A 22,547-nucleotide genomic window follows, 5' to 3' on the forward strand; every position below is an offset into this window, starting at 1 on the left:
CCCAAACCGCCCCTTCCTGAGCTGCATTTATTCTGTATAAAGTTCATCTCCACCGTCACCAAATATAAATGTGGGGGGAAAAGGCTTAAATATTTTTCTGTCAATAAAGCTGTTTATGCAAGTTACTTAAACTATAGTATGCTATGGCAGACGTACCCTAAAATGACCCCCCGTAGTCACACCCCTGTACAACCCCTCCCCTTGAGTGCAGGCAGAATATACGACTTGCTTCAATCAGCAGAAAATGGCAAAGGGGACGGGGTGCCATTCTCATGATTAGGTTATGTTGCTCGGAAAAAATGAAGTTCTGCAGATGTAATTAAAATCTCTAACCAGCTGATTTTAAGTTAATAAAAAGGGATATTATCCTGGGTGGGCTGGACCTAAATAAGGTGAGCCCTTTAGGAAGGTCGAGAGGTCAGAGATTGGCAGCAGCAGAGATGCTGTCACGGATTCCACAGGCACAAGGAAATGAATCTGCCAGCAGCCCAAGGGAGCTTGGAAGCAAATCATTCCCTAGTCGAGCCTCCGGATGAGAGCGGAGCCCAGCCAGCACCTTGATGCCAGCCTTCTGAAACTCTGAGTAGAGGACCCAGGTAAGTGAAGGCCAGGCTTCAGAGCTACAGAAACCGTGACTCAGTAAAAGGGTGCTGCTTTCAGCACCCGGGTCTGTGGTAACTTATTATGTGGCGCAGAAACAAGCACGCATGCAAACACTGCAACCAGGGGCTTTTTATTGTTTTAAGAGGTTTGGGCTTTTTGTATTTGTCTCCTTAACCTCAGTCGTGACGACAAATTCAGGCAGATACACCTTCATTTCATCATCTACATAAGCATCCCCCGCGTGTGTCAAAGTGAGAGGATACAGCCTATTTGCCCCAGTTTCGCTCCTTGTGTCTGAAAGATTCCTCATGCTTCATTTGACAGCACGGTTTGAACAGGCCCAGAACCTGACCATATTCCCAGTCATCCCTCAGCTTTTAATTTTCCCAGTGCTTCAAAGTGTCAGTCTGCAGGACAAAAGCCTTTCTGCCGTTAAATTCCACTTTGCTGTGGGCACCTAGGGGATAATAGGTAATAAGTTAAATATTAACAGAGATAGACAGGGTGGCAGATTGAGGTAGGCTGGCTGAAAATCCCAGAGTCGTCATCAAAATTTAAGTAGAAACTAACCCTTCAATATACCTCGTAGCATCTCCTTTGAGAAACATTTTCCTCTCTGCCCTGTGAAATTTCCTACATGTCTATCTCCTTTATTCCAAATAACACTTTATCCATTTTGCTTCATGGGCGAGACAGAGAAAGAAGTCCACTGAAGTAGGTCTGTGGATCTGTAGAAACTAAAAAACTTTCCTTCTCTACCAAGCCAATGTAGAGACCTCTCTCCCACTCCTCCAATAGCAACAATCTCCGTTCCTGCAAAATTACCATCAACCGTCCATGGATCACTTGGTTCCCTTCGGTTGCTGCTGGAAATTTTAACTCCAAATGACCCGTCACTTTGCAGTGAAGCAACTGAGGCATCATCTGAACCTTAATTGTTAAATGTTGAAAGGACAGCCCGAGAGGGTGAGTTCCTGGCGGATGGGCGCCATTGGCATTCTTCTGTGTATTTCCTGGGGTTTCTAGCTCACGGTTCTACACATAGTAAGCCTTCAAGCGATGTTTACAGAACTGAACTCAAGATAAGTGAGCAAGTTCACTATCACCGTAACGGAAAAGAGCGGCTCATCCGCCTAATTATTATCTTATTCCTTCTCGTCACCACCTACCCTCCTGCCTCGTCTCTGGCCACTCCAAATATTGGTCCTGCAACAGCCATGAAGGGGAAGAAACTAAAAATGATGCATAAGAATACCTTTAAAAACTGACATGCTATATGTTATGTGCTTTCTCTATCTCTACAGTACTGTGCAGTCTGTCTGCTGAATATTTATGGGTAATGTTAATTATCAGCACCAAGGAAACCCTATTTCTTATTTTTAAACTACATCAATTCTTTAGATTTCTAAATCAATGTCAATTTACCGAGAATACCACCCTTTGCACTCCGTACTGCTCATCTGGACACGACACAAAAAGAAAGCGCTGTCAGTCCCCTGAATTCTTCACTTTCAGTATATCCTACAAGTCACCAACAGCATTTAAATCTAACAGAGAACAACTTCTCAATCAGCTTAAGCTTTGCTTCCAGGTCTCTGAGTTTCACCCAATAACAGTCTTACCTTAACAAGTCTTAAAACCCCCAAACTAGAAGCACTTACCTTGCATCTATGCCTGGTATTTAGTATTTTCAATGTTTGTTGAATGGACATGAATTATTAAGAGTCTGTACCAGGGTCTGGGTCACTCTGGACTGGATATCAGTCCTGTATATTGACAAAAACTAATCAGGAAATCCTTGTTTTCAGGGGCCAGTAAAATATCCACAAGCTTCATTGTCACATGTATTCAAGTCCCTTCTTAAACCATCAACCGCCACTTTAACTCCACCCTCCTACCTGTCTGTCACCTCCACACCCCACAGCTATATAATTACCTCTAACTAAGATGTAATCAGTTCTCCACCTGACCCAGCCCTGAGCATGCTCTCCTGCACCCAGTAACTCCTAGCTCCCCCACATACTGTCTTGTGTGTCTTCATCTGTTCTAGACGGAGACTCCTCTGCAGGACCTCTCTGCTTCTGCATCCTCACAGTCACTGTCTGAGGTCAAGCCTTCACTGTCTACTGCCTGAACATCATGACAGCCTCCTAATAGGTCCCCACCACCTCCAGTCTCATCCATCTCCAATCCAACTTCTGCAGTGCTGCCAGAGTAATCTTTCCAACATACAAATCTCATTGTGCTATTTTGCAGCTTAAAATCCATCGATCCAAAAGAGAGTATACAGTCCTTAGCAACGACAGGCAAGCCTCCCTACATCTCCATCAGTGTCTCCTGTCATCCACCTGCAGCCATGTACCTCAGTGGTCCAGACACACGAACCTGACCCAAGCTCACTCCTGCCTCCATGCCGACCCTCTACCTGGTCAGCTCTGCTCATCTTTCAAGATAAGCCTTAGACAAAGTTAATTATCCCTCCTACACACGCCCATTGCACTCTGTACTGCCCCACTGTGGCACTTGCGTATTTAACTGTCATTACTGATTATTTCTCTGTCTCCTCCCGTCACCTATAAGCTTCATGAGGGGAGTGATCACATCTGCTTTGTTCATCACTGTATAACCATACACAGCACGGGCTCTGGCACACAGTATGCACTCAATAAATATCTGAGTGAATGACTAAATGCTATAACAGTAATAATAACCATAACGACAGCTAACACTTACTCAGTACTTTCTGTGTGCCAGGCACTGTTCTAAGTATTTCACATGTGTTAATTCATTTAATTCTCACAATTCTACATATCATGATTATTATTATCATCACCATTACATAAATAAAGAAATTGGGAAACAGAGATGTTAAATAACATGCATATTTATTAACAAGAGTATATGGCCATTAAGTGACAGAATCAGGATCAGAATGGGGACAGTGAATTCCAGAGTGTAGGTTCTTAACGCCTCCTCCATACTACCTCTCCCTATATATGATTCAATTCTAATGTCACCTTCACTGGAAACCTTCCCTTGACATCCAATATGAGTCAGATGTTTCTTTTCTGTATCCCATGACACCCCGTATCTGCCTTCATCACAGCACTTATTACACTGCACTATACGACTTGGTGTCTGTTCTCATTATTCCACGAGCTCCTTGAGGAAAGGGACTTTGACTTTGTCTTATTTTTCTTTGTACCCTCAGTGTACATGGTAAATACCCAAATAACTTTTATGGATGGATGGATGGATGGATGGATGGATAACCTGAGCTGTAGCATAAGCCTTCATTTTCAGATAAGCCAGCAGGTGGCAGAAGAAGACAAAAGCTGAACAGAGGATGGCCTGCCTTACCTTGCACACTGGTCACTTTCTTCATGATGGCTGTCTGACCTTGGCACAGAGTCACTGTCACTGTTGCTCCGGATACTCCATAGCCCCAGATCACTGCTCCTGAAGGCTCCTTCTGCAGCACCATGTAATCATTGATGTAGGAAGCAAAGCGAAAACTACCTAAAAAATTTGGCAAACATTTAGAAGAGCATGACTGGGGAGATTCATCACTGACTGAATCTGGTTAAACAGCAAGGAACACACAGTCTTTATACAAGAGAATTTGAACATAACCAGTCCTTGTAATTTTCTAAAACTATGCTTTATTCCTCCGAATCAGGGGAGCAACACAACAGGAACAGTTCCCAGCAACATGCATCATAGTACACGACCAACAGGGAAAACTCAGATAGCTGAGGGCAACCCGCGTCCACAAGCCTCCCCCTTTCTGAGCTCTTCTCCTTCCTTTGCTCTCAGGCTTGGCCCTAACGCTCGACTTTCTGCCCCCAGATCACCAAAATGCTCTTTTTATGCACCCCACGGATGGTACGTATGAGGAAAATGAGCCACTTCCTTCCCTGGCTTTCCACGACCACTCCCACTCCTTGCAGCTGGGAGTAAAGCAGCCTGCCTCTCTCCAACACAGCCTTCTCTGATCTCCTTTCCATCCTCCCAGTGTCAGTTTCCCTCAAATAATTCTTCTTATTGTGGTTCTTTGACAACCCACTGAAAATTCTAAATAAGCATTTATGAGTATCTGCAACAAGTCCGCTTCCTTCTAAGGTAAATTCAGATAAATTAGGATGCAAAAAATAAGGTCAGTGAGAGAGAGAAGGTCAAAATGTTTGAACAAAAGGTCTTTTGTTGCAATTTACCCATTTCACGAGCTAAATTATAAAAAAAGAGCAAGAGAAAGAGCACTTGAAACCATGGATTCTAGACAGTTACTAACAAGACTGAATAAGAATCCACTTTAACGAGATCATTCCTATTTTTAACATCCAGCCTATATCGAAGTATTTTATTAATATCAAGCATCTATCCAAATTATCTCAGTGAGTTCCTCATCAAAACTTAACAAGGGGAAAAAAAACTTACTAAGTTATATCCCAATTTGTCTGAATATAACAGACAGAACTCCCTAGAAGAAAATAATTAACAAAATTAAGATTTTTTTAAAAGAGTTTTAAACAAAAATGATCGGCAGGAAAGAGAATCAGAACTAACAAGGCTGACACTTTCCTCCCTGGAAGCTACAAACGATGACAGCCCCTTAAGCTACACACCCAACAGGGCAGCACAGCTAATGGGGTCTCCTACACAGACCTGGTGGCCTTGTCCTGAGCTTCGAATACAGCCTTGTCCCTAGACATCCTCAGCTCTCTCTTCTGAGTTTGTTCCATCCTAAAACCTACATGACAATCAAAGATCATCCAGAAGACCCACCGGGCTGGAGATGCACAGCTACCAGGAGCAAAGTGCTCTGAGGAGAGACTAGGACACCCCAGAATTGCATAAGCACCTCGTTGGCAGCCTGCTGGAGGGAAGGGGAGAGGCATGTGTGTGGGAGGGCCTAGTCTCCGATAAGGGCTTCAAATGGAACAGAACCTGAAAATCAGAGGCCTCAGGGCTAAGCAGAGAGAGGACTGGAGTGAAGAAAACTGGCTGCCGCAAGCTCATGAGCGGATGCAAACGAGGGGCCCTGGATGTGCGTGGCCACTGGCTCACATGCTGGGGAACTCACTTCCCGAGTCAGTTTCCGCCAACACACAGTCACTGAACCTCTCTGTGCCTGGCTCTATTCTGAGTTAAAGAATTCAGAGGTGGAAAGGATCTTTCACACCCTGGAGTATAATCATGTTATTTACTGATCAACAGGCTGAGATCCAAGTAGATTAGGTTATTTTTTAAAATAGCCTGCAGATAAATAATTGATTCAGTAAATATTTATTGATGCCTATTATATGCCCGGCACTATTTTAAGCATTGAGGATATAATGGTGAAAGAAAGAGAAAAAAAAAGCAGACAAAAATCCTTGCCAGCAGGGAGCTTACATTCTACTGGGGAGCTTACCTGTGGCAGGCACAGAGCCAAACACACCACAGATGTTAAACTTCTTTGGCCTCAAATCACACAGGTACTTTAGGACAGGACAAGAAACCGAACCACCTGATTCCAAAGTTACTGCAGTTTCCACTCTGCCACAGTTAGATACTGGTGGTAAGTCAAAGAAAAGCCATACTCCCTGTCTTTTATATAAAACTCACATTCCAAGCTGATAAGAGTAGACAGTGGAACATTACCAAGGAATTAAGCAATGGACAAAATAGAACAAGAAAGGAGGTGGGGCTGGTAACTGCCTTTGTCAAATACTAGACACAACATTTGGGAATTTTTTTAAGGTCTTTAATTTTTTCTTAATTTGGGTGTTGGAGTAGAAAAACAGGAATTAGTGTTCTGTTAAAAGTAGTCATTAAAAGTAGACTGATAAAATTAGGACAGTGGTTCCCTCTGTGAGGAACTGGCAGAGGCACTAGGGAGGAATGACCGGAGTCTCAATAAAACTGGCAACGTTCTAGTTTTTAAGTTGGGTGGAGCGCCCATGGGTGTTCATTTTGTTTCACTGGTACATATATTTCTGTATATTTCAAATATTACATGATAAACACAGGCACAGGGGAATGATTTGAAGGAAAGAAGTCGGATATGCAACTAAATAATAAGGAAAGAAACTTCAGAGCATTAATGAATAAAAAATAAAGCCACTGTTAACGAAGGTGATGTAACAATATGACCCAAAAGCAGAGATAAAATAATGTTATTAAGGTTAACAGCCTTTAACAGAAAAACAAATATAATAATGGCCCTACTCTCCGCTTTACCTTCTCCCCACCTATATACTGGACTCAAGGGTCACTGAGTGGGGATGAGAGTCAGTAAATGATATGTAGAGTGCTGCTGGTTTACACTTTTCGTTAAACCTTGAAAAACCACTTATGGGCTGCAGTTTGTCTGCACCTGGGTACTTGGTGGGTTCTTAGGTAGAGCAGCAGTCATTTTCTGCATTCTGTTCTCCCACATCGATTTTTATTTCTTAACAAGGGTCTTTGGGGTCCACTATTTGAGTTGTCTGAAGGGTTAAAAAAAAAAAAAAAAGGTCCTGCCTTATCCCTTTACTTTACATTAGTAGACAGTTTCCCTCTTTTGGTTCCTCTCTGATCGTGACCCAATGTCCAGCCTGGGGTATCCAAATGACACGATATGACCTGGACAATAGTCAAAGTGAGTCATCCTCCTCCCCAAGGCCACGCATATTATCCCACCACCGATATCTGCAAGCCGCGCCAGGAATTAAAGCTGAGTCTTAATTAAATATTCTGAACTGGTGAGGGGGCTGTATTTCTTACCCCTAATCACCACTTAACTTAAACTAGTAAAATGTAATTCCCCCAAGGAACCCAGCCTGAAGCAAACCCTCCCCAAGGGTACCACTGAGGGGGCAGCACTGAAATGTTTTCGATGACTCAGTCACCTGTTTCCAAATACTACCTAATTAGCTTCGCCCCCTCCCCTTCGAGTCCCCTGCAGTTATTCCAAGACACTGAGGGCCCCGGTCTGGGCACACTTGGCCCTCCGCGTCCCAGACAAACCCACTCTCCCGCTGCCCTCAACGCTACATCATAACGGCGGTGGAAGGGAGTGGAGGAAGCGGAGGGGCCGGGGCAGCCTGGGCCCGGGGGGTACAACGCGGCTCCTGCCCCGGATTCTTTCCCGGACCTTGGGAGGGGGCGGGGTGGGGGGGCAGTCCTGCGTTGGACGCGGGATCTCAGAGCCTGCGCAGCTGACGGGCGGGCAGGGGTCGGTCCAAGCTCAGCCGCCTCACCTGCACTGGTGTTGGCCAGCAGGAGCAACTGCAGCACCAGCCCAAACACAAATCCGGGGACGACCATGTTTGCGAGGCACCTTGGCCCCTGCGCAGGCCTCGGGGCGTTGACGCGAAGCGGGGGCGGGGCCTGGGGCGGGGCCTGAGCGGAGCGGAAAAGGCCTGACCCCGCCCTTCCCAGGCCATTCAGTCCGCGAAGCTGTCCGCGGCCGCCGGGAGGGCCCATGCCTCTCCGCGGCCGCCGTAGTCGAATAGGGGTGGGGGTGGGGGGGAAAAGGTTGCCCGGCAACGAGAAAAAACAACCGGAACCATCGGCTCCAGCTCTGAAAGAACCAAGAGGTGAGGCCGTTCACCCCATTTCCGCTCAGAAAGCGAGACCTCGCCTTTTCCCTTCGCCTGTCGCATCCTCTCAGGATCCCCGCCGCATTACGGGAAGCCTAGCACAGACTGGGAGCCAAGCAACCCATTCTGCGAGTATGAAATCCCAGACCCTCGACGTCGCGCCCCGACCAGACCTGTGCCCTCCCCCCCGCCCCCACTCCACTCCCCAGATTGGTTCGGGGTCTCCTCCTTTTCACAACCCTAGAATGATTCAATACTTCATCTCCTTTTCCCTCAAAAAGAGAAAAAGAAACTCCCAAGACTAGGCCTCATTAAACTGTCTAGGCCCCCAGCACGGCCTCCAGCCTTACTCGGTATAGACACGCTCACAACAGGCCAGATCCCCAGCCCCCTGCTCAGCAGCTATCCTTATGTAGCCCCTGTATTACACAACAGGAAGAGAAGGCCTGGTCAAAACAAAACCAGAAAATATAAGAATACCAGAACTCCGAAGGCTGGCATTGCAAAATGATGATCTTGCCCCCAGCTTCTCCGCCCCCGTTGCCCTTTCCAGAGTCTATAGATGCTTCGACGAGGCACTGGAGATCCTGCTTCAGAAGTAGAAGCTAAGGGAACGAATAAGTGTGAAACTTACTCATTCAACAAATTAGTTATTTCTATAACAAGGACTAGTTCTTAATTTTTTTTTTTAATTCCAGACGCTAAACAGGGTCTTTTAGGCAATTTAAGGTGGATTTTTAAAATTTACTATAAATTCATCTGGGATAGCAAAAATTACCGTTTGAAAGAAAGATGGTGGGACAGAGAGGAAAAAGTATTTGGTATTATAGTGAAAAATCTGTGATTCACGTATTAAATGTTTTTAATATTCTAATTAATGGAAAATTACAAAACTTTCTGGAAGAGATGGATGGACTTGGGTTGTGTTGTGGGGGAAAGGATTGAAGTCCAGAAGTTTGGGGTCTCAGAAATTATTTGTTGTCTTAGTTCTGATTATATAAGTAAAATCATACTAATTTAAAGACAATACTCTCTAACAAATCTCTAGGTACAATAGGCAGTTCCTTCCAAGGAGATGTCGATTCCATTCTCCAACACCCACTACCGAATTCCACAAGGATTTGGGAATCTTCTTGAAGGGCTGACACGCGAGATTCTGAGGGAGCAACCGGACAATATACCGGCTTTTGCAGCAGCATATTTTGAGAATCTTCTAGAGAAAAGAGAGAGTAAGCTTTTTTAAAACAGGCATTTAAAAAAAAATAAGAGATGGAGCATTTGATTATGTTGAAACTTGCTTAAGATCATCCCTATTCCAGAGAAAGCCTTTATGAGGCAGGTAGCTTCAATTAGCAGTTCCTGCTATTTGAAACAGCATGTGCCTTTTTGACAGGCTCTCTTAAATAACCGCATTATTTCACATTACTGAAGATTACCAGTTTATCACCCAGACCCTCTTCACTGTTTTTCTCACAGACCCATGGGGTGGAAGGGGAGCTCAGGAGAGCATCCAGTCTAGCTCTCCATTTTCCAGCATGCTGCCCTGTGCATCCCAGGCAGTTGACTGTCTGTTCTTCCTGGGAGTGGAGTTTGTGGTTTTCTGTACATTTTGACTCTTCTTATTGGAAAGTACAAGTGTTGTGAAAATACAGTTCTATACTCCTTAGATTAAATAAGTTGGTATTCGTTGGGGTGTATGAAACTGTTCGTTGATAAAGGCACAGAGAAAAACTGCTTTGAAAAGTGAACTTCCAGCTTGGAAGGTAATTTATGTTCTTTTTCTGTATTTCCATGGTCCCAAACTGTCCAGAGAATGAGATTCATGCTATCAGTGACTCTTTGGTTGACTAACAAAGCAGAGTTTCTTCACTTCCATAAATAAAATTTCAAAATTCCCAGCCTTGAAAGTGCACGACTATTAAGACATGACCCATTGGTCAAAATGGGAATTATTACAACTATAAGTTTCTATTAAAAACCTTGACTAGAACAACCATTTTAGTTTTGGGGGTTTTTTTAGATTTTTTTTTTTAGTGGAGGTCCTGGGGATTGAACCTAGCACCTTGTGCATGCTAAGCCTGTGCTCTACCACTGAGCTATACTCATCCTCCAAGAACCACCATTTTGTATAAGCTGTTATCATCACTACTTTTGATTACAGTATTCCAACAGAGTACTAAAGGTGACCAGAAATAGTCAGCAGCAAATAAACATTCCATTTTAAATCATTTTACAGAAGGAGGAAACCTATCACACGGCTTGAACTGAAACAACTCCCAAACACATGCACAACTCCACCCCCTTGTCTTCTTTACTCTACCTTCACAGAGCTCAAAATCTCTGCCGATTTCCTGAATGTTGCTGGTCTTTTCCATTTCCAGTCAGTGTGAATACTTATTGCACAATTTGAACCTTAAATGCCACTAAAAAGCTATTAAGAGAAATCCTTTAGGGTAAGAGGTGACTTGTAATGAACATTCATTTAATTTTGTTATTATAACATTAATTTTACAAATTCATGAGTAAAAAGTCTTCAGTTGTTTATTTAATTTTAGACCTCAGAAACATCCCATTACAAAAACATTTGAGTCATTTGTTGCCAGATCGTGATAAAGCAATTGGTGATTCAGACTAATGGTCTCAGAATACAAGCTCTCTAACTAATAAAAAATGGGTAGAATTATTTGAAAAAATTTAAGCACCACACCAATTTCCCTTCACATAAACCAAGGTGAATTGTCCAACTGATACAAGGATCAGAATTTAGTCTCTCTAAAAAGAAAGAAAAAAGTCCTCTGGACCAAGTCTCTCACACAGTGCAAGAATTCCCTTGCCAGTGTTCCTCATAGGTAATTGCTAATCTTAACTTCTGATGTTTGTGACAGGAAAGGGTTTAGTATGTAAGTGGTATCTCAAATCACTAGGGAAAAGGTAGGCTTTTTATTAAATGAACTTGAGATAAAATGTAAAAAGATTAAATTGGATCTATTTCTTACATCATATACTAGGATAAAGTTCCAAATTGATTGGAGATTTAAATATTTTAAAAAATGAAACCATACAAATACTAGAAGAAAACATAGATGAATTCCTCTATAATGAAGAAGAGAAAAAAATTTTGCTAGCTAAGTTGCTGTAATTACTTTAAAAATCCAAAAGCAATTAGGGAAGAAAATTGATAAAATTAAAACATAAAAGTAAACTTCTACATGGCAAAAATCACCATAAGGAATATAAAACTACCAATGACAAACAGAAAAAAAAAATGCATTTTATATCACAATGGGTAAATAAACCTAATAAATAAAAAGCTTTTGTAGAAATGGTGAAGAAAAAAAAACCCTATATAAAAAATGGACAAGTGGTATGAGCAAACAATTTGCACGAAAACAAATGCAAATGGACCTTAACATATGAAAACATACTGAAACTAACCCATGATAACAGAATAGCAGAAGCCCGTATCAAAACTACACTGAAGTACCACCACCAACCACTACAACTCCCCCCATCAATTCACAAAATGCCAAAAGTTTGCCAGCTTATTCTAGGCAAGGCTAGAGGGGAAATAAACAAACACTGCTGGAGGAGATACAAAATGATACATAACCCGAAGGAGGGGACCCTGGCAATATCTGCCAAAATTATACACATAAACCACCTTTGACACTGAAATCCCATTTCTTCACTTTTCATTGTATTATTACTTGAAGAAGCACCCCGAATATTCATCATAGAGGATTTCTTGAATAAACTTGAGTACATCCACACTACTGAATAATGTACGGCTATAAAAAACAAACAAAAATGGAAGGAGGAAGATTTTTATATGATGCTATGGAGTGATCTTTAGGATATATTAAGTGAAAAAGTAAGGTGGAAAAAAGTGAATATGCTACTAATTATCTAATAAAGGGGTGTTGATGGGAATGTATAACTGTTCATTTATATTTTTTAAAAGAAAGAATAAAGCTTTTAAAAATTAACATTTACCTCTAAGGGAAGAAGGAACAGAATGGAGGGAATAGAATAAAAGCTAGACTTCTCTGAATACATCTCAAATCAAAATCATATATATTTAACATAGTTTATAAAATAGAATTAAAAATTTTACTTGTTAGACAATTTCTAAGATTTAGAAGCAAAAAGAATCAAATAAGCCTAACTAGTATTGAACAGGTAACATAACCACACAAAAAAATTATTTCAGGTGACTATATAACACAGTAATTTGTGCATTCCTGGTGGATATAGCCTAAAAACAAAATGAAGTTTTAAGAAAATCTTAAATTGTTTTCAATTATCATTGTTGATAATACTGTAGTTCTGTTATTCTGAAATTATATTTTTATATACTGTAGGACATAACAAGTAAGTAACTATCCTACCATCATTGGGAATAGGATCTTCAGTGTAAGAAAAATGACACACAAATATAAAAATGAAAGAAGTTAAATTCTGTAATCCTGAATTTGAGTTGAAAAATATCAGGGTGACTTTACAATATATTTTCTCTTTAAAAAATGAAAGTATTATTTTCTAGCTCTACATTTTTAAAAATCAAACAATGACCAACCCAGTACCAATGAGCACCTAGTCCCTAGACTGTGGCTTCTAACTACCATTTCCCAAGAACCAGGACTTCTTGGAGAACTAACCAATCCCATGAACTGGGTAGGAGATATGCAAGATGAGCCTGAACATCTTGCCATGCCAGTAAACAAGAAAGTTATCAAAGATTATTAGAGTTGTTTCCAAAGTTATTCCAAACTCAGGAATATCTCAGCACCTGAGTAAGCTCCTACTGGTCAATTTTGGACAATGAGAGCATCAATAGGAATAATAAATGCAATGGATTGAAATTCATCCTATTTGTTAAATATTCACTAGTTCATAATGACTTAATTAAAAAAAAACTTGAGAGGATGCTAAGGAACCAACTGATTATTCTGAAAACTGGTAAATAAAGGGTTATCAATCAAACCTTTAACCTGCCTCTTCTATAAGACCTATATTTCAGAGTAACTAAATAGGGAAAGGTTTTTTGTTGTTGTTGAGTACTCCAGAAATAAAGAAGTAACGATCAAACTAGGACATTGCCATTTTAGAACCCCTAAAGAAATTATCAAAGCAGACATAGTGGGCCCACAAAAACTGTAAAAAGAGGAACAACCAGACATATATTTCCTGACAGAATTATACTGCACTGTCTATAAAGTATTCTTGAAAAAAATCCAGCCTGAATTAGATTGAACCTATAGATCTAACTAGCATACAGGAAATTCAAAGGCAGAGGAACTTGTTAAAAAAAAAATCACCAGGGGAATGGAATCAGAGATATCTAAACTGTGGAAAACTCCAAAGGAAAAATGACTTAATTTCCTCAACAAATAAATTGCAAGGAAAAAATGTGGGGTGGAAACAGGGAAGTTTCAATTAAAAGAGATTTAAAAGACATAACAAAAGGCTGTGTGTGCCCATTGTTTGGGTCCTGATTTGAACAAACTAATAGTAAAACTAAATAAATAAAAATCTATTAGACAGTAGGGGAAACTTGGATAGTTGATGACATTAAGGAATTATTGCTAGTATTTTTAGGTGTGATAATGGTATTGTGAATTTATATCTTAGGATATTTAGCAAGTATTTGTAAATGAAATAGTAAGATGCCTGAGATTGGCTTGAAAATAATAAGAAGAAAGGGCAGGAAAGTGAGGAAAGTTACAAATAAAGTAAAATCAATCATGAGTTTATAATCATTGAATCTGAGTAATGTGCACATGGGAATTTGTTATATTCCCTCTACTTTCTAAGCTTGAAATTCTTCATAATGAAAAGCTAAAGAAAATTTTGTTTAAATATAAAGAAAAATTCTGCTTAAATATAAATACTTCTATGTCAACTGACTACTTAATATGCCTAATTAAAAAAACTCTCTTCCATCCTTCGCTTTTCCAAACTTCCTTACTATTTAGCATTTATTTTTACACATTTTCCTATGTTTACTAATACATGTTTATAATTTTCTATATTTATATTTAGGTATTGACATTTATTCTCTCTCCCATTTTACTATAAATTCTATGAAGGCATCCATTATGGTTCTTAACGGCCTTTCTAAATATCTTCAAGGGTTCATCTAATGTTTAATTCATCATCAAACATTTAGTAATCACTGGTTTTATCTATAGTACTAGGCTATGTACAACATCAGTAAAATTTTTGCCAGGCAGCAAAGAACCTATGCTTTGAAAAAAGAAAACTTGTTTTATGTTAACAGTCTACATTTACTTTAATGAACTCAAAATAAATCTGAAATTATTATATTTTTGTTATTTAGAAACCAACTTTGATCCAGCAGAGTGGGGGACTAAGGTAGACGACCGCTTCTATAACAATCATGCATTCAAGGTATGGTCCCGAGAAGCTATGGGCTTTGGTTAACTCTTCTCCCTGTCTCCAATACAGAGATTACTGGGATCTCCCCAAAATCATGAATATTGTGAGAGGCATCACAAATATCTTGTTACATATATTTCAATTGAGCAGTTCTTTCCAGCAAGAAATTCATTTCTAAAGTATCTATACTTAAATTTAAATCCTGTACAGTACTTAAAGATGATCTGTACATGAAAGTAATAGAATAATTACTTTCATTTGTTCAAATTTTGTTGAGTATCACAGTGCTTATCCATAGCAGATACACAGTGAATATTTATTGAATTAATAAATATTTCATGAAATAAAATGCTGTTCTTCCAGTTATTTTATTATCATTGAGCGCTTACAAAAGATTAATTAGGATTGAAGATAGTAATGGTATAGAGTTTTCTCTATAAAGCCTGTCTGTTCAGAGACTGAGCCCATCTTCCCATTAGCCTTCTCAGAACCAGCCTTTCTCAATCAAAGCTCCTCAAAACAGTTAAGTGCTACGCCAAAGGCATCCATTGCATGTAAGGCATCAATGCCTCTCCTTTGTATCTAGAGTGATTCTGTTTATGTACCATCCCTGGGAAAATTGAGAAAATAGTCACTCAAAATATTCTGTACCAATGAGGAAAGCTGGTTGAGAAAGTCCATGTGGGATCCAGCATCATTGGCACCAACTGGGAAGTTGGTAGAAATTCAGTCTCAAGCTCTACCCCAGGTCTACAAATTAGACATTAAATTTAACAAGGTCCACAAAGTAATTTGTAGGTACATTAAAACCTGAGAAGCACTACTCTAGACAACTGTAATACATGGGCCACATATACCAGCAGATATTAGAATCAACAGGAATTAACAAAGGTCAAATTGTGATAATGTTCCACAATAGATTTGGAGGGATTTCCTGGGAAAATATCTGGCCCTTATTCCATGAGTTCAAAAGTGAAGTCCCATCCATTTATGCCTGCCAGATACGGGAATGTATGGGAGTGTTCTGTTTATTTCAATTTAACTAGATTCTCTGTGTTCACATTTTATTGAAATCAAAAGAATAATGTTGAAATTTTTAAAATCTTGTGTGACATAGCAATTTTACAGTGTTCTTCCTTCTCTTTCGAATTCTAAAGGCTTTATTTGATTAGCTTGTATGTCCTTAAATTTCTGTTTTATGGATTAAAGAAGCTTTCTGCGCAGGTTGTGAATTAGCAATGCCTCTCTCTGGAGGAAGATTTCAGTAACCATGTCAAAACAGACAGAGCTGGTTTCCCATTTTTGTAGTTAAATCCTTCCTCACAGCAAAACTCACTTCTTTGACTTCATTAAAAAGTCACCTTGACCTCACACTCTGGAACACAGTAGTATTTACTTCATTCCTATTTAGGAAACTATTGGGCACCTCTTTTTTATTCTTTATTACAGCATCAAATCAACTTTTAGTATAAGACAATGGTTTGTTTATAATACAAAATAATATTACACACATTCCAAAAGCAAAAGATCAAACTTTGTTTTTTTGAAGACCAATGAATTGGTTTTTTTTTTTAACCAATTCATTGGTCTTCAATATTTGTTCATGCATATTCTCTTGAGAGTTTTCTCTTATATCTTTTCCAATCTACCTTCCTTGGTAAAAAAAAAATATGTATTTAATTCCCACTAATCAATAACTTAAAGTAATATTTAATTACCTCTAAGCAGTTTGACCCTAGACTTCACTATTTTGGAAACATTGCCTATTTGGCCCTCTCCCTTCTTTCCAGGAGCAAGAACCACCTGAGAAGTGTCCGCCTGGAAAAGAAAAGTCTCAGACATCTATGAAAGAGGAGACATCCTTAGTAAGTTATATTTTCCATGTACTATTGGATTCCTACAAAGAGTGATGCCACTCAATTTAAAATTGTACTCCAGTTATCAATCTAGTCTATTATCCATATTGCTATAATTATGATTTTGCTTTCTAGATAACTAATATCAGTGATATACTCTCGGGTGGGTTGTATTTAGCCATGCCTCTTATAAAGAAAAACTCATTCTTCCCCTTAAAAGTAAAATCTTATTTTCCTTAAATATGAAATTCATTTCCTTAAAAATGAAATCTAGATTGTCATTGGATGGGAAAATCTCCCCAAGACGAAGAACAGACAGAATTCACAGCCTCAGTCTTGATCCTTTAGATTCACCTTCAACTTGGGGAATTTTTCACTAATTGATGCTGTCAACACCACACAGTGGCAAAGGTTCAGAGAGAGCAAAGGGAAACTCATGGGGAATTACACACAACCAAATAAAATGGCTTTACACAATGAGTCCTACTCACCTTCCATACATTTCGCTCTACAAAAATGACTTTCTGCCTGACAGCCTACGTCTGAGCAATGATGAGCTGGGTTCAGTCCACTCTCAAAGATGCCTGCATTCAGTGGTGTGCTAGAGCCAGCTCTTAAGAGACAGTTGTGCACATATCTACACAACCCCAGGTTCAGTAACACAACTTTGATAGCCTGAAATGAGCCACAGTAGTATTAAGACCACAGTAAATACTACACCTCAGGACTTGTTTTTCTGGAGAGACAGTTGTTCAACATTTACCACGGTATCGCTGTTCTGTGTGCTTCCTAGTCTAGACTCAAGAGAACCAGGCCTAGTGAGAAAGAAGCGCTCGCTGTCTACAGTGCTGAAGCCCAACTTCTGAGTTTCTTTTCATGTATTAATGTCCCAATTAGTTGCCCAATAATTGACACCCAAACTGGACATCCCCCTCAAGGAATACCTTACTTCCTACCCAATGGGGCATAACTTTTGCCCTATACCCTTTATAAGTCACTTCAGAATTATATCAGTACAACTCAATCAGTCAAACAGTAGCATAAGATGCGATGGGAGGTCAGGAAGAAGGGAGTGTCATTTCCTTACATCTTTAGTAGGTGCCCTTACACAGGCTTTATGACTTTGAACTGAGATCCTGTTGATTTCCAGCTTCAGCAGGATCCATCTGCCCACAGAAGGTTATCATCTCAGATGAGGTTATACCAAACCGTGTGGATTTTACAGTTTAAGAGCTAGATTTGTCTCACTGTTTGTAATGGGAGAGGGGGGATTTTAACAACCCAAAGGTCCATTAGTGGGATAATTAATTAAAAAATCAAGGTACATCAGTACAATGGAATACAGAACTGTCATTAAAAAAAAAAAAAGAATGGGCAGAATTACATACTGAATAACACAGAAAAAGACAATCAAAATATACTGTTACTTAGAAAAAGTAGCTGCAGAACATTGTGATTAGCATGACCTCATTTTTTAATAAAAAGGCAAATATATACCCATGTGAATACATTTGCATATAGAGAAATTTTAGAAGGATATATATATATATATACTCAGCCTGTAATAATGGTTAACTCTCAGGTGCAGGAGTTGGGAAGAGGGAGAAAAATTTCACTACCAGAGACATTTTAGTTTTTAAAAAAATATTAAAGCTATATATCTATTGAATTATACACTTAAGATCTATGTGTTTCACTATCTGTAAATTATACTAAAATTTTTTTAAAAAGAAACTATATACAAAATTTCTGCCAGCCATGAAAACTGACATTGGACTAAATGGATTTCTTTTGGGCACTTTACTTTAAATGTATGATTTTGATTAGCTAATCATTGAGAAATTAAGGACACTTTAATCCATTTTATGTAATCATGATTCTTTTGAAACAGCACATTTACTATTCTTCTTGGCATTTTTACCATGCTTCAAGGATTCTTACTTTCTTCCCCCCAAAAAATGTTAAATAGGAAACTGTCAAATAGGAGCTATTTTGGGGGGAAGAATTTGGCAATGATCTTTTATTGCAGAGACATATCAAAGAGTGACAAAACAAAATGCCTACTATTTTGGCATTCACCATTTGGTTCATGTACTATAACATGACAATATATAAAATTCCCTCAGGAAGCAATGCATTTCAGTTGTTGCATTCCTAAAATGGTTAAATGTATGCACTTATTTTAATGGCATCAAAATATGGGATGTTTAAGAAGTCTTCTACTTTTTTTTCCTTTCCACAAAGAAATCTTCTGAAGAAGACAAGGACAAACAGAAGGCTGCTGTCAAAATCCAAGCAGCCTTCCGGGGACACTTAGCCAGACAGGAGGTAAAGAAAATGAAATTGGGTGATGGTCAAGAAAACAAAAGACAGGAAAGCAAGTGAGGAGACTGGCTTTACCCCCCACCTCTGCCAGAAAACACGAAAAAATAATCCAAATCCATCAACCTTGCTGTCATTGTCTTTTTTTCTTAGTAAGTGAGACTTGATGTAGTGAAGTAACATTTGTTGCTGTTGTGAAAATCTGTCATGAGCATTTGTTTAATAAACATGCCATTGAACACATGCCTCTTGAAGATCTTCTCTCAGATCATGAGTCTTATTTATATTTCTCCCAAGGCTGTGTATAGAGATCCTTGGATTTAGGGTTATAGAGCAGGAGTATCTTGAGTTTTCAGAGATTTCAGAGGCTGTCTGATCTAACCATTATCTAATGAATAAATTCTCTCTCACACATCCCTGAAAAATAGTCCTTTGGCTCCTGTTTCACTCCTAGTAGTAGAGAATCTCACTGCCTTTCAAGGATAGTCCATTTAATTTTGAATAACTCAAATTATTAGAAAGATAAGCTGAGTCAAAAATCTGTCTCCCTGAAGGTTTCACCCATTGGTTTTCATTCGTCATGCATGCATTCAACCTTTTATGGAAGGAATGTATCGCGCACAGTTCACGTTCTGGGATTTAGTAGTAAATATCTGTTCTTACACTCATGCAGCCGACAGTGTTTTTATTGTCTTGCTCTCCAGAACCAACTCTCCAGACAAGACTAATACATCATGTTTGAAAAAAACAAAAGCTCTCATAACATCATAAATACTCTCTTCTTCAGCTAAAACTTCCCAAGTTTCTTTAATGTGTAAATAATACCCATTTCACAAACTCAGAGGCCTATGTCTTTTATTTTTACGGTGAACCATTCAAGCTCCCAGAGCCTTATTTTTAGTAAGTTCAGTCTTTCCTTTTTGAGGCCTCCCCGCCCTTGAATATTCAAGAAACCGCTGGGTTCATGTCTTAGACCAAAAGATGCAGTTCCCTTTCAGAAACAAAATGGAGAGAAAGTAGAGTTTGATCATTTAATTAATGTTGTTGCCTTCTACCAGCAGACTGAGGTCATGTCCTGGCTGATATAAATTCCTGTCTGCACCACTGTGAATGTCCCAGACTTTGGTTCTATGATTCCACCTCTCTTAGTCCAAAGTCACACAGCCATTGTTCCCCAAAGCTCAATGACATGCCTGGGTGTCTCCGACTTGAGGAACTTCTAACCAGCAATATGTGATTCACATCCAGTACACACACTTAGATCCTTGTCATAAGCCCAGACATTCTCTTTCTGCAAAGCAATTTTATTTCAGGTGCCTCATTGCCTACCCCCCATCACTGAGCCTTTGTCAGGCTCTACAACAGAAGTTCACCCAACTGATCTCCACCCAAATACAGGTGACTTATGTCAATGAGTTCAAGGTTGTGGCATTCATTCTCTAATCTCCACTCACCTCTGGGCAGCCATCCCCCTTCCAAGGTCTTACTGCCAATAGAGAGCTGCATGCTAGCTAAACACAGGTCTCTAATATCCAATCCATTATCTTCCATGCATCTTTCCTCGGAAATGGCATTGGAAAAAATTCCCTTTTTGGTGGATAAGTGAGTTTCTCAACCTGATTCCTGCCTGCAGAAAGTTGAGAGCATAAAGATGTTTACATCTCGGACATCCTCTGTCTCTTTTAGTTGCTGGTAGTGCTTCTGCCAATAAGCTTTTCTTAAAAACTTTGTGAGTTTTCTACGCGTTTGAGTCCAGTCAGCTCCATGTGTCAAAAGCTGCACTCACAATTTCTTTAAAGAAATGTCTCCCTCTTTATCTCTAGATTTAATCCTACTAAGAGGAATGAAGAATTGGAACCAATATTTCAAGGTACTGAAGCCTAACAGCTGTTGTAACTGATCTCCCTGTTTTACTCTTTTCCCCTTTCAACACAAAAGCCAGAGTATCCTATTAGAGTTTGTCATATCATGTCACTGCTGTGCCTAAAACCCCCAATGGTTTCTCATCTCACTCAGAGTAAAAGCTAAAGTCTTCGTAACAGTCTACAAAGTTCTATGCAGATCTTGCCTCCTATAACCTCTCTAACCATTTTCCCTTTTCTGTTTTTCTCCTTGTTTACTGCTTGCTTCCTCCTCCAAGAATGTATGCTCTGTGAGGATAGAGATTTGGTTTTTTGTCCACAATCTAGTTCCTTTTTTATATGCAGCAGGAAAGAGTGAAGTATTTCTAGTGGCTTATACAGAAGATGGAGAGGCCCGAACAAATATCTCTTCCATCAAATTAGCTTTGATTGGGTTGTACCTCCATCCCTGAATGAATCATTGCGATTTGGGGTGGGGGAATATGCTAATCAGATTATACCTATCACTGTCAGAACCCACCCTTGGAATAGGGGGTCACTTCTGCTCAAAAAGCCAAGCTGAAAGTCAAGGAAGTTTGAAGTCCCTTATAGGAAACAGAGTAATGTTGTCAGGAAGAAGAAATAGTGGATGCTGGGCAGTCAACCAACAAACACCCACCACAATAATTTACTCCGCGTGGCTTCTCACTACCCTGCACCATTTGTTAAATTATTGGCAAAACCAAAGCCTAGGGGAGTATCAAGAATGAAAGGAAATTGTTAAAACAGTGAATGAGGGGTTAACAAACACAGGCAGGCAGAGATTTGAGTAGCCTGCCCCATAAATTGCCATGTTCATGGTGTTCCTTGGAGTCATACAAAGAAAATGAGAATCTCCCAAAAGAAAGATCTTTGGCATCTAGGAGCATATGAAAACTCATGTGAGAGCAAAAGAACTTAAACTGCTTTTAAAATACATGCAAAATGTTGCTCTGTGGGAGGTTAGGCGTGAGAGTTTGTGAACATGAATTTTTCATAAAACGTTCATGTGAACAGTGTACCTAGAGATAAAGGGTCTTCTATCAAGAGCAGCAATCGGTCCTTTGTAATAAACATAAGTCCCACATAATCTGGAGGTCGTGCTCTCTGTTGCACTGTGGACGAAGCTCATTCAGGGCTCCTGTGAGTGAGGGAGGAGGCCAAGTCAAGAATCTGATGGTTGCTGTCTTTCTGCCTCTAAACATACTCACTTTTGTAACAGCTGTTGTCCTAAGCAAACTAAATAGCGACTTCCTTAATTTCTCAATAAAATTAACCCAACAGTTCCTCTCTACACCTCAAAACAACTTGAGTTTTCCAACATTTGAAAACAGTTCATCAGGTACCATATTTTCTTCAAACTGTAGGTTTTCTCCTATGAAATTATTCCCACGTTCTTATTTTATGGGAAGGAGGGAAGCTTATACAGGAGCCAGGTACTAATGTCCTACATGCAACTCACTTGGCCTGAGGATTTTTCTAAAAGGCAGGTTACAAACATAAGACTAGGACTTTGGCTCTTCATTTTCAGTCCTATTTTCCCTCCCCCATATATTTGTTTTCTGAAGGGGAGGAAATTAGTTTTCTTGATTTCCGCTTAGAGGAGGTATGGGGGATTGAACCCGGGATTCCGCTTAGAGGAGGTATGGGGGATTGAACCCGGGACCTCTTGGGTGCTGAGCATGCGCTCTATCACTTGAGCTATCCCTTCCCCCCACTCTCCCGTATATTTGTTATGTGCATATAATGATGGCCCATTTTGTATCAATTTACAATGCTGACAAACTCATTTCCAATCTGAAGTGCTTTTGACAAATGTAGCTACTGGGCTTGACAATTATTTATGCCTGTAAGGCTCTCAGAAGAGACTGAACATGCAAAATGCACTACTTTACAAGGGGAAATTATTTTTCGTGAATGAA

At 39.7% G+C, this 22,547-nt stretch overlaps 2 protein-coding genes across 4 annotated transcripts in view; one reads left to right on the forward strand and one right to left on the reverse strand.

The window, feature by feature from the left end:
- SIAE (sialic acid acetylesterase) overlaps positions 1–22,547 on the reverse strand; it is a 51,614-nt gene that overhangs the window by 25,136 nt on the left and 3,931 nt on the right. The window contains exons 1-2 of one of the 2 annotated variants that reach the window (XM_031443449.2): positions 7,827–7,948; positions 3,964–4,122 (exon numbers count right to left, since the gene is read on the reverse strand). In XM_031443449.2, the coding sequence (XP_031299309.2) occupies positions 3,964–4,122; positions 7,827–7,893 (226 nt within the window). In that variant the 5' untranslated portion in view covers positions 7,894–7,948. Of the gene's footprint in view, positions 1–3,963; positions 4,123–7,826; positions 7,949–22,547 lie in introns of those variants that run through there. The other variant, XM_064482175.1, reaches the window with a different exon arrangement.
- SPA17 (sperm autoantigenic protein 17) lies at positions 8,012–18,989 on the forward strand. Of its 2 annotated transcripts, none has more exons than XM_010986508.3 (5): positions 8,012–8,165; positions 9,217–9,397; positions 14,509–14,579; positions 16,358–16,432; positions 18,668–18,989. In XM_010986508.3, the coding sequence occupies exons 2-5, from the start codon at positions 9,244–9,246 to the stop codon at positions 18,806–18,808; spliced, it is 441 nt and encodes a 146-aa protein (XP_010984810.1). In that variant the 5' UTR covers positions 8,012–8,165; positions 9,217–9,243; the 3' UTR covers positions 18,809–18,989. The 2 variants fall into 2 exon arrangements, with proteins under 2 accessions (XP_010984810.1, XP_010984811.1); XM_010986509.3 differs by lacking the exon at positions 8,012–8,165 and adding an exon at positions 8,172–8,300.

The sequence above is a fragment of the Camelus dromedarius genome, chromosome 34 (genome assembly GCF_036321535.1).
Source record: "Camelus dromedarius isolate mCamDro1 chromosome 34, mCamDro1.pat, whole genome shotgun sequence".
NCBI classification, from domain to species: domain Eukaryota; kingdom Metazoa; phylum Chordata; class Mammalia; order Artiodactyla; family Camelidae; genus Camelus; species Camelus dromedarius.

Bases quoted from the DNA above. Each gene is read 5' to 3' on its own strand.
- SPA17 (XM_010986508.3), top strand. From the start codon at position 9,244: ATGTCGATTCCATTCTCCAACACCCACTACCGAATTCCACAAGGATTT. The intron at 14,580-16,357 runs GTATGGTCCCGA...CCTTCTTTCCAG, and splicing joins ATAACAATCATGCATTCAAG to GAGCAAGAACCACCTGAGAA. The intron at 16,433-18,667 runs GTAAGTTATATT...CTTTCCACAAAG, and splicing joins TGAAAGAGGAGACATCCTTA to AAATCTTCTGAAGAAGACAA.